Source organism: Corvus kubaryi, unplaced genomic scaffold (assembly GCF_017639235.1).
Source record: "Corvus kubaryi isolate FWS band 111438036 unplaced genomic scaffold, C.kubaryi_AGA036_p1.0 37395, whole genome shotgun sequence".
NCBI lineage: Eukaryota > Metazoa > Chordata > Aves > Passeriformes > Corvidae > Corvus > Corvus kubaryi.
This window is the reverse complement of record NW_024581134.1, coordinates 990,959-1,007,347: the sequence shown is the minus strand read 5'-3', so window position 1 is coordinate 1,007,347 and position 16,389 is coordinate 990,959. Positions and strand designations below refer to the sequence as shown.

Genomic DNA, 16,389 nt, shown 5'->3' with positions numbered 1-16,389 from the left:
TCTCAGGGCTTTGAAGCTGAAATACCTTTCTAGATATGATAGTGAAATAGTCACCTTGAATTAAGATTGCTGGCAATCTAAAAAGTCCTTATTGGGCTTTGAGTGCAATCAGATGGTACTTGCTTATAAATGAGAGTTAATAGAAACATTAAACAGTACAAGCTACTGTGACCCATGTCTTCAGAATATTAAGCACATTTTAAAATTGTGGAACACCATCTAGTCCTCTGCATTCTGTAAAATACTGCTTTTTCTGACCAGTATTCTCTGGGAGTAGGTTATTTGAAATGTTTGGCATTCTACGCTTGCACACACTGTGTATTTTTAATTTATTTCCTTGCTTCTCTGGCTACCATATATTTCTGGTTGATACTAACTCAGTTTCTCTTTAATTATTCCATCTGCCAGAAGAGCATGATGCATTTTAGAAGCTGGTTGGTTTAGTTGTTTCAGCTTTGAGTTTTGGAACTGAATGGGATGACATATTCTTCATTTAGCAGAACGGGCTGAGAAGAATTATATACTCCAAGTGATGAGCTTGGAACTACTGAAGAAATGCCAAAATCCAATTTGTTTCCTCTCTCTAGTCGTCTAAACATCTATTAGTCTCATGAAGGGAATTCATAAATCCTGCAAATTTAGTTTCTCTGAAACCAACTCTAACAGTTGTCCTTCCTACTAATCATGTTTTATATCAATTTTATATTTTTCAATATTCAATAAACATGTCTTGCGCTTACTGTACTTGTTAGAAAGTATCTGCAGTATAGGCTGTATGAGGACAGTTATTAATCAGCCATTTCAGATGGCTGTAGGGTTAGTTTAGTAAGTGTATCCATTTATCTTTTTTATGTTTTCTTCTTTGTTCTTTCCATTTATCCAATGTGGAATTTCTTTTGTCCTTTTTGGTTTATTTCTACCAGGGTATGTCAAAAAGGAATTTAACATGTAACAAATGAAAAAAAAAACCCCAAAACCAAAAACCAAACCACCCAATAGCTGAAAGAAAAAAAAAAAAAACACATACCACCCTTTGGGTTTCATTCATGAAAAGATCTTTGCATTATGTCCACTTAAATCTGCATTAAAAAATAACAATAGAATGCATTATCTAGCAGTGATTCTTTAAAGCAGTGGATAATTTACACATTAAAGTGAAATGTAGGTTTAAAAGTAGGAGTGTAGGATTGAATTAGAGTTAAGAGTCAAAATGATATAGTCCTGTATGAAAATGGTCTCGGTTTCCTGGGGGTATTGTCCTTCTGGTGTAATGAGACTTGCAGATAACAATCAGGAACTGTGGATAGATCAAGGCACAGCGATACATTGAGAATGGCACAGCAAGTAATGGCTCTGGGGAAACAAATGAATGTGTCTGCTAGATAAACAGCATTAAAAGTTTCTGTTCATCACCAGAGTCCCGGCCTCTAAAGATTAATAATTCCTGAAAAATTGAGTATTGGGTTTGAATGGCAAGGTTTTGGTAGCAGAGGGGCTGCAGGGTTGGCTTCTGTGGGAAGCTGCTGGAAGCTTCCCCCATTTCCAACACGGCCAATGCCAACCAGCTCCAGGATGGACTGCCACTGGCCAAGCCTGAGCCCAGCAGTGACAGTGGCAGTGCCTCTGGCATAACAGATTTTAAAAAGGGAAAAAAAACTGCTGTGCAACAGCAGCTGGAAGAGAGGAGAGAGAATATGTGAGAGGAACAGCCCTGCAGACACCCAGGTCGGTGCAGGAGGGGCAGGAGGTGCTCCAGGTGCCCGAGCAGAGAGCCAGCCCCTGGTGCTGCCCATGGAGAGGCAGCTGTGCCCCTGCAGCCCAGGGGCTCCGTGGGGAGCAGAGATGCAGCTGCAGCCCAGAGAGGAGCCCAGGCCAGAGCAGGGGGATGCCCGAAGGAGGCTGGGACCCCATGGGAAGCCTGCACTGGCAGGACCTGTGTCCGTGTGAGAGAGGAGCCCACGCTGGAGCAGGGGGATGCCAGCACTTGTGACCCCTGGGGGACCCACACTTGAGCAGCCTGTGCCTGGAGGGTGTACCCACAGAAGGGACCCACTCTGGGACAGTTCCTCAAGAAGTGCAGCCTGTGGGAAGGGCTCGAGTTGGAGAAGTTTGTGAGGGGCCGGCTCCTGCAGGAGACACCCCAGGCTGGAAGAAGAGGGGAAGCGTGGGAGGAGTCCTCCCCCTGAGGAGGAAGAGCCTGCAGAGACAGCGTATAATGAACTGACCATAACCCCCATTCCCCATCCCCCTGCACCGCTGTGAGGGGAGGGGGAGGCAGAGAAAACTGCAAGTGAAGTCCAGCCCAGGAAGAAGGGAAGGGTGGGGGGACGATGTTTTATCATTTGGTTTTATTTCTAATTGCCCTACTCTGATTTCATTGGCAATACTTCCAATTAATTTCCCCAAATCGAGTCTGTTTTGCCCATGACAGTAATTGCTGAGTGATCTCTCCCTGTCCTTTTCTCGACCCACGAGCCTTCTGTTACATTTTCTCTCTCCTGTCCAGATGAAGAGAGGAGAGATAGAGCAGCTTTAGTGGGCGCCTGGCATCCAGCCAAGGTCAACCCACCGCGAATCCTAACTTTTAGAAGAATTTTTTTTTTTTTTTTTTAATCCATGCTGCAGACGTACTTTTATGGGTTCACGTATTACAGGGAGGCATCGCCATTTATCAGGATGCTAATGACTGGTAGTTACGTGTCCAGATACTTTGTAACCACTGGGTTGCCTGACGACAGAGGTCACTAAAAGACAGATGACTCATAAACCAGTTTAAAGATCTCCTTCACTTTCTCTTTTTGAGGCCACCATTAGGGCTTCGAATGTCCTGATATTTGCACATTTAGGATTATTGTCCCCCTCCCTAAAATTCCATGTATCAGGAGGCTTCCATGATTTACTGGTAGTCTTCAAACAAAAAAAAAACCCTTCCTAACAGAACATCCATTGATTGCTAGAGTTATTTAAAGGCTAACAATAAAAAATCATAGACTTCAGTCTCTATCATGACAGAAAGGAAACAATAATTGCAATTTGCAAGCCTCCTGCAGTGGGTAGAGGAGCTGGGGCTGGCAGAAAGGAAGATCTGCAATTTTAGTGGCTGTCACAGCAGATGGGAGGGAGATGTGCTGATTCATTCATACGTCATCCTGGGATAAGACAATTTGCCAAGGTGAAAAGATGGGTGTGAGGTAGAAGTGAGCCCAGATGATTATCAGCTCAGATAAAAGTGTGAATATATGGGAAGCTATACGGGAGTGTATTTGGTGACTGCTCGTCTTTTTGATTAGACAGACCCCCAAAGAAGAGACCTTTTCTGTCTCTGTAGCAGCAAATAACATGGTTTCTTGCCCCATGAATTTTCCCATACCCAAGTCTTGGATTAAAAGAAAAAGAAGTCATATGAGTGTTAATATAGTAATGTGCAATTCAACTCTCTCTTCTGCCAAAAGAAGGGAAGGAGGCATAGGGCCAGCCACATCTTTTAGGAGCGTCCTTCCCCTTTAACCAAGTGCAGGGCACAGAAAATCTCACACAACTGTGAGATTTCCCTGTATTAAAAAATAAGTACATAAAAATGGGGGTATGAACTGGCAAGTTCCCAGATTGGAAAAGGTTTGCTCTGCCTTTGGATACTAACAACTGTGAGGTCCCATCAAACCTCAAACAAGCACCTCCTCTTCTTGCTGTTCTCCACTTTGCATTCTCAGTTTGATAAGGTAGGGATTGGTACCAGAAAGGAAATTGGTGGTGCCCCAGATTGAGAATGAAACATGGATGACTTTTTCTCAGTTTTTAGCAGCCTTGAAGCTGAATTTCTCTTCTGATTTAGAAATACATATCGGTGTATATGGACTAATCCCTGTGAGACAATAAAAGAGGACATGAAAGAGCAGCTGGCTGCCAAACTTCATGATGGATGAGTCTGAAAGTCATTTGTTCTTCCCTAGCATCACAAAGAAGCACTAATACATACATATATGGGGTATTCATCAGTTTACTTACCTCAGGTCTGATTTTCCTGTTTTGAATTGAAAGAGAGTTTTTCCTTTGACTTTGCTGAGGTGTAGATTTGGCTCATTGTACATGAAGTTAATTCATTAAATATAATTCTGTATTGTTTCTCTTTTTTTTTCAGAATGCTTGAGGATGATCTAAAACTTAGCAGTGATGAAGATGACAATGAACAGGTAAATACATCTAATATAAGTGCACAGACCATTTAATCTGACAAAGTTTTTCATAGGTTGGATCTGTTTGTATGCTGACTTACTATATTTGCATGAAAAGCATTTTGGTGTGCTGCAGAATCCATTGGCTTAAACCTTGTTTGCTTCTTTCTCATTGGAGGAAACTTACTCTCAAACAGGAATGCATTTCAGTTTTGTTGGTTAACTTTGTGAAGTGGATTAAACTAAACCAAAATATGACTTACTAACCTTTGAATTAGAGACCACACAGAGCATCACTCAGGAACAGCTAATGTGGTCTGAATCTCTGTCCTCCATTCTACCAAGCTAACTGTGGAACAGCCTCCCCTTGCTTTGCACCCATTTTCTGACTTGATGAGCTTTTTGGAAGCGTGTGTAAAATGACCACATCAGAGCACCAACACAACTACAGAGTTGGTTTCCAGTTTGTAATCCATTTATACAATCCCACATGAGAAAATTTCGCCGGTAAGATTTTGTTCCAGTCAGAGAGTGAAGGGCTGGGAGTCCACAGTAATCCAGTGATTCCCATTTGTGAAAGGGAAAGCCCTCAGCATGTAGCTCTAAATCAATACTGAAAGTTTCTCCACGTACTTGGGATGTTAATGAAGAATCATTTTCAGAAAACTGGCTCATGTCATTCTCTATCCTTCCCATTTATAAATATGTATGGCTAATGCTGGGAAAGAAAGCTGGTAAAATTCATACTCTCAACATTCTTATCGGGAAAAAAAATGAAACTTTGTGTTAAATTCATCCTTTATTTTACTTCATATATGCAGCAGGCTCAAATGTTTGAATGTCTGCAATAGAGAGGAAGGTGATGCTATAATTCAGCATAAGATCATCTGCTCAGTCTGGGAAATGTTAATTATAGGCCAATAGTTCTTTCTTATTTATTTTTAAACCACCTAAATGTTCTCCTTCAGCCTACCTAATCCATCCTTTAGGATCATGCCAGGAAAGATTTACCTTCTGGTGAAAGTTGACCCCTTAGTCATACAAGTCAGTATTTTTTAGCACTGTCTTCTGAAGCCAAAGGGTTGAAATCCTGTACTTGTGCAATGCAGTGTTGTGCAAATATGGTGATGGCCCAAATGGTCCTGTAAAATGACACTGTGATCCTGAGATGCCTAAAATACATAAATGGAAATACATTGGCAGGTAGCAGTTACTGTTGTTTTCCCACAGTAACAGTTTTCTAGTGACTTAAGTAGAATTTGCAGAATTCTGAGTTTACACAGTTTATACTGCTAGGATGAAATCCCTTCTCACTGGTGAATGAAGAAGCAAATGCCTGGACCAGTGTTTGCTGACATCAAATGAAAAGCCCTCACTGACTTGAGCAGATGTCATCTCTGATGTTAATCCTGAGCAGGAAAGAATACAGTGCACAGAGGGTACTGACAGCTCTGGAACGTCTCTGCTGTCAGTGTGGGATATGCCTCGTGTGTGTGAGCAGTGTCACACTGCTCCCAGGACAGGGCTGCAGCCTGGGCCCTTCTGTGGTGGGGATGTGCCTGAGCTGCAGGAAGCCTCAGACTGCACCAAAGTTCCACGTGTCTTCCCAGTGATACCATTCACAGCATAGGCTGCAGACAAACAAGAGAGCACCATAGGGACCATTCATGTAGTTTCTCAAAATTTTGTACTACTTAGAAAATTTCTGGGCTTTTTTTCATACAATCATTTCAGAAAGAAAATATCTCTTAAGATCATCAAGTCCAACTCTTAACTGAGCACTACCAAGCCCACCACTGACAGCCCAACTTGATGTCATCTATAAACTGACCTGTATCCTTAGGGATTCCAAATAAAGTAACTGGACACAGGCACAGTGAGAACATTTCTTAAATGCCCTGCACTTCAAGGGAACCTTCAGCTTTCCTGTGTACCCCATATATGTATGGTTGCATCTCTTCTATTTGTGTTACAAATAGGGTATAGACAAAATTATACAGATCACAGCTTTTTAGGTTTCCTGAATGAATGACTGTAAGTGTCTGCCTTTATATTTTTGGCAGGCTAAGGCCTTGCAATGCTGAGCAGCATGACTCTGCTGCATCTCTCACTCATTACACTTCAGCAGCCTCTGCCACATCTCTTTAAGGAGAGGGGATTGGAAATTGGAAGAAAGGTTGATCTGGCCCACTGGTCAGACACATAAACATCAACAAAGTAACTTTGAGGGCTTTTTTAACCTAAATATTTTGCAGTCAAATGATGATTGTTATTCAGGTGTACACATGTGCTCATTCTGGCAGGAAGAGAAAAGATTAAAACTCTCAGCTCAAAACCATTCTAGCAGTTTATGCAGCATTTCTATAAGGAAATGGAATCATTGTCTTTACAGTGTTTATGATTTTTTCTTCTATAAGCCTGCAGCCAGTGTGAAGCATGAGCTGGCATTTACTCATTTGTATTCAAAAAACCCCAACAGAGAATGTAAAAATCAAGGTTTTCTTCTTTATTTCTACTCTAATTTCAAGGAAATTGAAATTTGTTGAGATCAGTGGTGTGATAGGGAGCCCTAGTATTCGTCCTTTGGGAATTGCTAGAAACCCTTCAATTTTTACATGGCAGGACAGTAGTGACACCAATCCATAAATGCACTTGGATATCAACTTTTAGTGAAAGTCTACAGTATGTGGAGAGAGTTTGATCTATCAGCCCATCTTCTGAGACTACCAGTAGTGCATTTGTCATGGTGGAAGATTGTTAGAAACTTGCTGCAAGAAACAAAGCTCTTCTGTTTTCCTCCCTCACTCCTATGAACAAGCACCCTTATTTATGAACTGGATTGCATTTACTCAGGGGTCTGTGGCCTTGTACTATTTCAGGTGTTACAGATCTCCTTCCTTTTCTCCCCACTGCTGAGGAGGAGCACAACACACAATAGCTCCAGTCAGTCATGTAACTGAGAAGTTGACCTTCATTTCTGGATAGGATAGGAACTACCAGGTCGAAGTCAATGGAAGGTATTTATTCTACAGATAGCATCAGCAAGGCTGTTACTGAGTGTGCTGCCCAGTTTCGGCATTGCCTTTTCAAACAGAATTTTGAATAAGTGGAAATTGCTCCTGAAAGTTATAAACATGATTTGGAGAATCCTCCTTAATGGAAGTGTTATGTCTATTTTGGTTAAGGCACATATGATGATGGCCTAGCAACACATCACCAAGAAAAGATGAAGGAGGCTGTACACTTTAATTTCACCCCAGAGGGCTTAAGAGGCTTCAGCAAGTGAGAGCTGACTGCAAATTCAACCTACTTGTTCCAAACTGCTGCAAATTGCATGGAAACTTTGTGGGTTTCTTTTCCATTTAGCCTTCTGGCAGCTATGGGCCTGATGCAGAAATTGTTGAGTGAATTTTTTTGGGCTGTGACCTGCAGGAGGTCCAGTGAGATATTCACCGTAGGTCCCTTCAGATTTCAGATCTGTAAAGCTTTGGACCATGTTGGTCATTGCAGTAGAGCATGAGGCAAGTTGCAATGACTCCACCCCAGCTGCAAACTCCTGTTCCCACCTTTTGGCCCTGGCAGGGAGAGGCTGCATTTACCTCCTGCATCTTACACGTGTAAACACAACCACAGTGCCTCCAGTGCAGACACTGTGGAGCTGCCCATGTGACACATGCTTTGTCCCATAGATAAAAATGCTGATTCTTATGTCTCATTGTGGGTGATTTGGGATTAAAGACACACAGAAAACGATGGGTTAGATCTGGAATCAATTTTCATTTACAGCTGAGAAGCAGTTATTGATGCTGTGCTCACAGTTCAATAAAAGATCTGAAGATACAGACCTTGTGTTTCTCTTTCAATATAAGCAGCATAATCAGTGTCAAATGTTTTTACAAAGAAAATTGTATTGACAGTTTTATTAAAATTGCTGTCTTTAAAGTTTTAAGTTATCCACAATTTGACCTACTTGAATGGTTTTTAATATGCACACTGACCAACCCAATAGAATTTTATGTCACATATTTATAATATCAGGTACACATCTGTTTAATGTATTATTTGAGAGGTACTGTTACATGTAAGCATTGCCTGGATTGTGAACTCTTTTGGTGTTGCCACTGAGAGCAACATTGGCACATGCATCAGTATTGCATTCAGTATGGCACAGGATGTTCAGACTGGCTACAAGAGGTACAACTAAGGCAGATGACAGACATGCTGTTAGTAAAACCAGGAGATGACAAGGTATTTCAGAAATGCTAATGTTAACACTCTTCTCTGAGGAAGGACACAGCTTTTTAGATGGCTTTATTACTCTGTTAAAAAAGTACATCAGAAATTAGGAAGAGTAGTGAAGATTTTTAATTAGTAGCTCAGTTCAGCTGAAAGAGCTTAGATAAAACACAGGTTGGTATTTTTGTTCTCTGAAACACCTCTGTATAATTCAAATTAGCTTTGAGCTCAAAGGCATCCAAATGAGTTGTGCCTGGATACAGTACTTTAAGTAGCTGTAGTGTACCCAATTTTCTTTAACCAGCTCCTCTTTGTTCTTCTGCCTAAGGAATAGTCCCGTTAACCTTTTAAATGTGTACTTAATTTAAAGCACATTGGTAGTGTTCTGTGTGGTTTTGAACCAAAGAAACTTTGATACTCGTTACAGACCTGCTCCATTTTCAGTATTTCATGTATATAGTGGTTTTGGCAGAACAAATCACTAAGATGTTTTTCTTTTCTATTTGATTTTTTTTTCTTCTCCCCTTAGTGATTGCCACTTCTCTGAAAACTCTAGAAACACAAGACATGCATGTAATCCATGGCCCCACTCTATTGTTTGTATTTTACATAAACATAATTCTTTTTTGATAGGTCAGTATAAGGTAATTGAATTCAAAATGTTTGACTTTTTAGCTGAGTCTAAAAAGGTAATCAGCCATAGGCTGAGCCTTGAATTCTTGTACTACATGCTGAGCTTTCATTGCCTTTATTCAAGTTAATTTTTTTAAAGTTTATGAGGTTCTAAGGCATAATCTGCCTTCATCATATCATGTAAACACTTTTTAAAGTGCAACAGTGATCACTTTCCTTGTAACAATAGATATCCTTTCCTGTTGTATTTTTCCCATTTTTTTAGCTAGATCCTGAACAAGCTGTTTACCTCCCCAAGGTTTCTCTACATTTCCATTTACTTTGTTATCAGCAGAAAGGCTGAAGAACAGCTCTTCAGTAATGACATCAATACTGCACACACAGTGAGAGAGGTCATCTTGTCAAAGCTATAGAAAAATCAGATGGATTAGGATGAAACTAGGTGCAAAATAACTTTGATAGAGTCTTCTAATGTAAACAGTTTATCTGTCATTGGGTTCCACTGAAATCCCAGAGTGGTGCAGCATCAGTTGTAGCCACAGCAGCATGTGTTTGATAAAGAACACACATTGCAGTGCTTAAGATCTGCAGCCATGCTTTATAATTGTAGGGAAATGTTTCCATTAAGCCATTAATGAAAACAGAAGCTATTAGGATAATACAGTCATTCTCCAACCTTGTCAGTCTCTAACCATGAAAAATCTTTCATGGATATATGTCCCTTCTTGCTACCTCAGTCCATTTTAATTGTTATTCGAATTATTTTATTGTGCACAACCCTGGTTGAAACAACAATATATCATCAACTGTGTAAATTAATACTCCAGTTTCTGTTAGGCAAATCTTTGGTAGTAAGAGATTTGATGACTGACATATCTAAGGTTATAATTCACATGGTAATCACATAGGTTCATATCATTTGTTTATTATCAGCAGAAGCTTTCAGTAGCCACCCTGAGATCTGGGCTGAGCTTTCTGCAAAGAGCATAGCACACCACTAAAATACACTGTGTTATCAAAAGCTTTTAACTTGTTCAAATTCACAGAATCACATGTAATTTTTTTCACACATGTTGTTGTTGTGGAGGTCATCCATCAGTGAGGAAGGGGATTAACACAACCCTCAGCAAAAATGGTTGCTGTAGAGTGCAGAGGAGTACAGATCAAAGAAGGACTTTGCCCCTGCAGGTTGCAGCTGTGATCTTACCTGGGCTCTGGGGCAGCAGCTGCCCAGACCAGCACAGGAGCTGGAGGAACTCCATCCCTCCCACTGCTTCACCTTTTCCAAGTGTTTCCAAGTGTTGACACTGGCAGCTCAGTGTCAAAAACCCTCCACTGCAGTAGAGAAAACAACAGAGGAAAAGATATGCTGACATGCCTGTTAGGCAGCCCTAACGAAGTGGGAATGAAATGCCTTCGTTGAAAAGAAGTTTTACATGATACATCTTCAAGAAGCCCTCTCTTCTCTTCCCCACAAGTAAGCAGGCACTCCATAATCCCCCAGAACTCTCTTTAAGACGGGCTGCTCCTGCATTCACTTCTCCTGCCACCACCCTGAAGCTGCCAAGCTCTGTAAGACATCATTCAAGTGAGGGAGAAGCTTTAGAACCCCTGATGCCTCTGTCACTAGTTAAATAGAGGTTGTTCCTCAGTGTAGCCATAAGAACCTGATGCTGGTGATCTGCCAACCTTTTTGGGTTGGGAGAGAGGAGGGAGATGAGGCTATCAGTCCACAGGACGGGCCATGTACTCTGTGTGTGTGCGCATGGTTGTACGCACAATTTTTTGTAAAGGAGTCTTTATTGTAAGCATGGAGGAAAATATATTTCCCCAGAGCCTCTTGCTATGTATGCTACTTATGCAAAAGCCCCGTAGTGTTTTGGCAACAAAGCAGAGGCAGCAGCAGGTGAGAGAATTGATCAACCCCAGCATTGTTGTTGCTAAGAGAAAAGCCAGACTTGGCCAGACTATCCTGTAAAATAAATCTGAAGTCTGTGATACCTGCAGGCCATCTCAGTGCTCAGCACTCACTAATCTGACCACATAGGACACATTTATCTCCCTTTTTTCCTCAGAAGGAGAGTGTGATTTTTATCATGAATGTCTCATGAAGCATTTTGGTGAAGAAAGTGTCTGGTTTTCTTACACTGGCCATCTGCAGAGTTGCTCTTCTGTAAAAGCCTAAGTAACCATCTATGAACTTCAAAATCTGAATTCCTGTGAGTTTTTTACACCAATAGAAGATAGTGCTAGTTCTGGGTTTGAGACAGGCAGGGTTGCAAAAGGCTGAAGGAGAGACTCATAGGTGGTCAGAAAAAGTGTAAAGTAGGTGCTGAAAAGGGCATGATAAATCCAGTAATTAGCCTCTGTCAGCCAGAATAAGGAGAGAAGTGAAATTTGATCTCCCCTGGAGGTATTCCAGAAAGAGAACAGTAGTGAAAACTAAACACCTTAATTTTTCTTAGGATGAATTCATCTGCCACTGCAAGGTTTGCTGAGGTTGTAGGTGCTCTGTTCTGTGCTGGCAGGATGAATCTTCCCAGAACAGATCTGCCTGCACACAGGGACAGGTCAGGACCACAGTGTGACAGTGCAATTTATTTGAGCAGGGTGTTCTCATGGAGAGTGTGCCTGCTTTGCAAAATTACCAATTTCATGGCAATACAATTAAGTATAATTTTTGGAACTGTGCAATTTAGTAATTAACTAAGTCATCTGAGCAATGTACTAAACCAGACCAAGGTCAGCAAAGAGTTATTTCATGTTTTTTTACCTCTGTTGTGTCTGCTTCCTGTTTGTAATACATTTAACATTCAGTATAGATGTAATGTTCAGTATAAATTAAAATCCTCAAAGTCTTTAGTCCTACACAGGAAATAAATGGGTAGCATGAACAGCAGAAACATCAATTTACTGCCACTGCTGGTACTCTGTGACTCTGCCCTTTTGCTTCTCAAGTCTAGGGAACTATTCATTTGTTTAAAGTAGGGAGAAGACTAAGGGTGGGTTGGATTCCCAAAGGAATGAGATAAAGGCCTTTATCACAAAGGAAAACTAAGGGCATGAAGTGCAAATGAGCAGGAGTACAAGGGGCTGTGTCTTGAGGTGCCCGCCTGTCCATTGTGGCAGAGCAAGTGAACATTGCAAAAATAACAATCAGGCACTGTACTCTAAAACTACACCTGGCACAGAGAGAGACCTTAACAATAGACCACAAAATATCAGCACTCTTGAGATGAGTTTCAGGGATACAAAAGATGGTTCTCCTGCTAGAACTGGGAAACTGAGGAATACACAGATCATGGTGACTGTCTGTAGCTGGACAGTAAGGTCACAGGATATTCTTTGAAACAAGCCTTTTGCTGCTTATTCCTTGGAGGAAGTTTAGGGAAGACTTTTTATTTCTCTTATAAATGATTCTTGACCTTTTCTATGTTTCTTCTGCCTCCTCAATTTTTAAATCATGTGATTAACATGATGAAGTGCAGCTATAGAGTAAACCCAACAAGGAATGGATTTTTTTATTATTTATTACCTTTCTGGAGGGTTGAACCAAACACACATTTTAGAAAAATCATCAGTAAATAAGACAATGGCAAATACTGAGTTTAGTTACAGGTGGATCCTTTATATTTTCACAATAGGACTATCGTCCACTAAGCCTTGGTCATTTGTAATCAATTTGAAACTAATTATTTGGTAGGAAAGGATGTTCCAATCCAGAATTTCAGTGTGGAATTTTTTTCTTAAAAATGGACCATTCAGTACAGTTTTCTGAACTTCTGTCACCAGGGATGTATAGTTGTTCTCCAAATAAAACAATTCTTATGAAAAATCAGGCCTAGCTCTAGATAGAGTTCTGTTCTCTCCTGTAGTCAATTGGTGCTGTCAGAACACTTAAATCTACTGGGTTTCGTGAGACACTGGTTAGCATTTTTAAATTAACTTGACAATCACAGAATTTCAGGATCACAGAATAGTTAGGGTTGGAAGAGATCTCAGGAGGCCGAGTCCAACTCCCCAGACAAGGCAGAGTCACCTGGGGTAGGTTACAATGGTTCATAGGGCTGCAAAAGCAGAATAAGTAGAATTTGTAATGTCATGTTAAAATTTCTCCTTTGTTGAATTGAGGACTCAAAATTAGTACAGGTAGCGACTTCCTGTCAAGAGCATTTTTTATGGGAAAGGAAGACACTGTTTCAAGCCTCTTTTGTCTAGGTACATTACAGTTGAAGTCCTAAAATAAGCAAACATGTTATGTGAGTTATTTTTGTAGTACAGCTGCTCACTGACAGATAGCTGTAACAGTTTGTATTGTAAAGTTCACCAAAGACACTGAGTAAACTGAAACCTGTGTGGCAAAAGCAACAATGTTCACAGAAACCACACCAGCTAATTTAAAGCCAGCTCAGATATGTCTACACAAGCAGCCAAGCACTCCTCAGAGTGCAGTGTGTGCTCAGTGTGTGTAGCTCTTTTCTCTCTTTAAAAAAAAAAAAAAAAAAATTAGAGAATAGTTCTTCAAGAATTGGAAGTGGCCACATTTTTTAATTGCACACTTTCTCAGTTTGATTTCGACTGTTAGCCTGATGGAAAACAGGGATTTGGAAAAAATTGCTAGTAGAAGCCCAAATACATCTGTGTTGTATCTCAGTTAAAAGCAGTTCATTTTCATCAACGATGAGCGTGACTCCTAAACCAAAGACAGACTGGTTTAGATTTGGTCACTTAAACACTTGTTTTGTTTTACCCAACCTCCACTGCAACAATTGAAATGAAATTTGCAGTATTTCAAGTACTCCTGAGCATCTCTCTGTGAAGCCGTGAAGGTTACTGCATCGCTCACAGCAATGATGGGAGCTCTCTGTGGTTCATACACAGCGAGGGCTCAGTGAACCATTCTGATTTGCAGATAACCACATGCTTGGTGACTTGATATTTCAAAAAATGGTTTTTGGCTAATCCATTCCACACATTTGAATCCTGAAGGAAAAATACTCATTTTTAAAACTGTGACATGAGGGGGACAGTATCTTCTCCATTGTTTTTGGTCCGAGATACAGTAACACTGGGCTTTTTGTCCTCGAGGTGAGACTGACTGGGAACATCACACACAGAATCTCAAATACAAGGTTGCCAACTTCATGTCAAAGGCAATTAGCAAGAAAGAAATACAATCTCCTCTGTTGATGTTAGGGGACAGGTAGAGGAGAATGTAACCAATGAAGTAAAGAAGAAAAAAATATAAGGAACACAACACATGTTTATACATACACATACTGATACTTCAGGCCTTGGGGTTTGGCTTTCGGATTCCCAGCACAGTCCTGGATGGTTTGTTTGCTGCACACCATGTTCTCCTCCACAGGAAGTTGTATTTAACACCAACTATATAACTGGAGAAATCAGAGCACAGCGCAGTCGATAAGTCGTAGTTCTCAGTTGATTACTGAGGATCATAGAGAAGGCATTCTGTATAAATAAGAGCATGGTATAACTTCCAAAGCAAATTATAATCTAGGAGGAAATATAAATGCTATATATATATAACTTAACTAATGTGGAAATTGTCTTTGTTTTTACTGTACTGTTGAATTGAGTCTCTGAGGAATCTCTTCTATACCTACAGCACAGAAGAGTGTGGTGGGTTGTAAACTTTTTTGTGTAGAGTCACTTGGCTGTTCACCCAAGCAGACAGAGCTGGTTAGAAACTGGGAGATAAACCTGAGTTAGAGTTGCAGCAGGTCCTGGAAAAAGGGGAAAAGTTTGAGCATGAAGGTCTGCCTTCTTCTGCCAAGACATACGATGGCATGAAGTGTCATCTGTCTCGCCCTATAAGATGCTTTGAGGCTCAGCAATTGCCTTCTTAGCTGGCTCGCCAGTGCTTCTGAGTCAAGAGGGTGAGGGGGCATTCTTGGGAAAAGTTTTGTATCTAATTTCACTTTCTTAAAGTCAAATACTTCTCGATGAAAATCTTGGATTTTCAGTTATGCAATGGAAGATATATCTTTACTTTGGATAGCAGACACTTCCCCTGTAACACTTCACCAGAAATATAATTTGCCTTTTGCAGACGCCAACTATTTTACTTGGTTATTTTTGAGCTGTCCTCTTGTCAGTTCATTCTCCTCTCCTTTGTGATGTAGGAAAGTTGTACTGACTGGAGTACTTTTTCTGGTTCATTCAATCCAAAAGCCAGTCACGTAATTGATAGTGATGAAGAAAAGCATCATTTTCACATTTTGCAGTCCTTGCGCACAATCTAGAAGCAGTTTGTGCTTATTCCCATGTTTAATCTTTTGTGTAATAATTAAATACCTTCTAACAAAGTAAGTTTATGGGTAAATCCACACTACAGAGTGTGTAGTACAGCATGGTGCAGGTGCCTCTTCAGATAATGGTAAAACAACTAGCAGCAAAATCAGGTGTAGAGGTAAGAGTCATTCACAGCTACAAGAATCACGGTAAAACATCTCTGGGCAAAAATTCTCTGAGGGGTGAGCCTCTGTGTCTTACTGTTTTTCACATATTCCTCATCTTCTTCTTTCTTATTCAACACTGGAGTCAGCTGCTGAAATAAGGTCTTAGGGAGCAAAAGCACAATTATGGAGAGGCCATAATTGTTAAAAAAAAGTCAGAAGAAAATTACAAATTAAAGTGGAATGATTGTCTGGTTCACTCTGGCTTTCATTTTCTAATCATCCTAAATTATTTTAATGCATGTTTTCAAGCTCAAAATTAGCAAAGGTCCCATGATGTAATTCTCCTAACACCCATTGAATATTACATTATACCAGTCCAATTTCATTTCAATCTTTGGCAGCAGCGTCTGTCACTCAGGGCACATATATGGTGGTTCAGGGACCTCCCACCTGCTCTGTTTCTAGGTAATACTTTTAACACATGAAGTTTAGGAATCATTGTGAAGTCAAAACCAGTTTCTTACTTGTTGTACTAGTTTGAAAACAAACCAGTGGGAGGCACCAAGTCAGAATAACAATTTAATGGGGAAATAAAAGGGAAAAAAAAAAGAAAACACTGGTTCAAACTGTCAGAGTCAGGATACAACCTGACACCCTGTTAGGCAGGGTGGTGGTAGCAGTCTGGTAGAATGGTGGCTGCAGTCCTCCTGAAGTGATGGCTGTGGTTCTGTTGAAGCAGTGATGCTGTAAAAAGGGTCTGCTCTTCCTCGGAAGGTCCAGTGGTGGCTGTGTAGCTCCTGTCCTCTGGAAATCCAGTGGAAAGGGTGTCTCTGGTGTTCAGAATCTCAGATTATATCCAGGATGGAATGCTTGGTTCCTCCCTCTGGGTGGAGCATCTCACAATGGGATGATGAGTCATGAGGCCA

The 16,389-nt window shown here is 40.7% G+C and overlaps 1 protein-coding gene across 6 annotated transcripts in view; it reads left to right on the top strand.

The window, feature by feature from the left end:
- AFF2 (AF4/FMR2 family member 2) overlaps positions 1-16,389 on the top strand; it is a 303,503-nt gene that overhangs the window by 202,309 nt on the left and 84,805 nt on the right. For all 6 annotated transcript variants that reach the window (XM_042040192.1, XM_042040191.1, XM_042040196.1 and 3 more), the window contains exon 8: positions 4,139-4,190. In XM_042040192.1, coding sequence (XP_041896126.1) covers positions 4,139-4,190 — 52 coding nt within the window. The remainder of the gene's footprint in view (positions 1-4,138; positions 4,191-16,389) is intronic.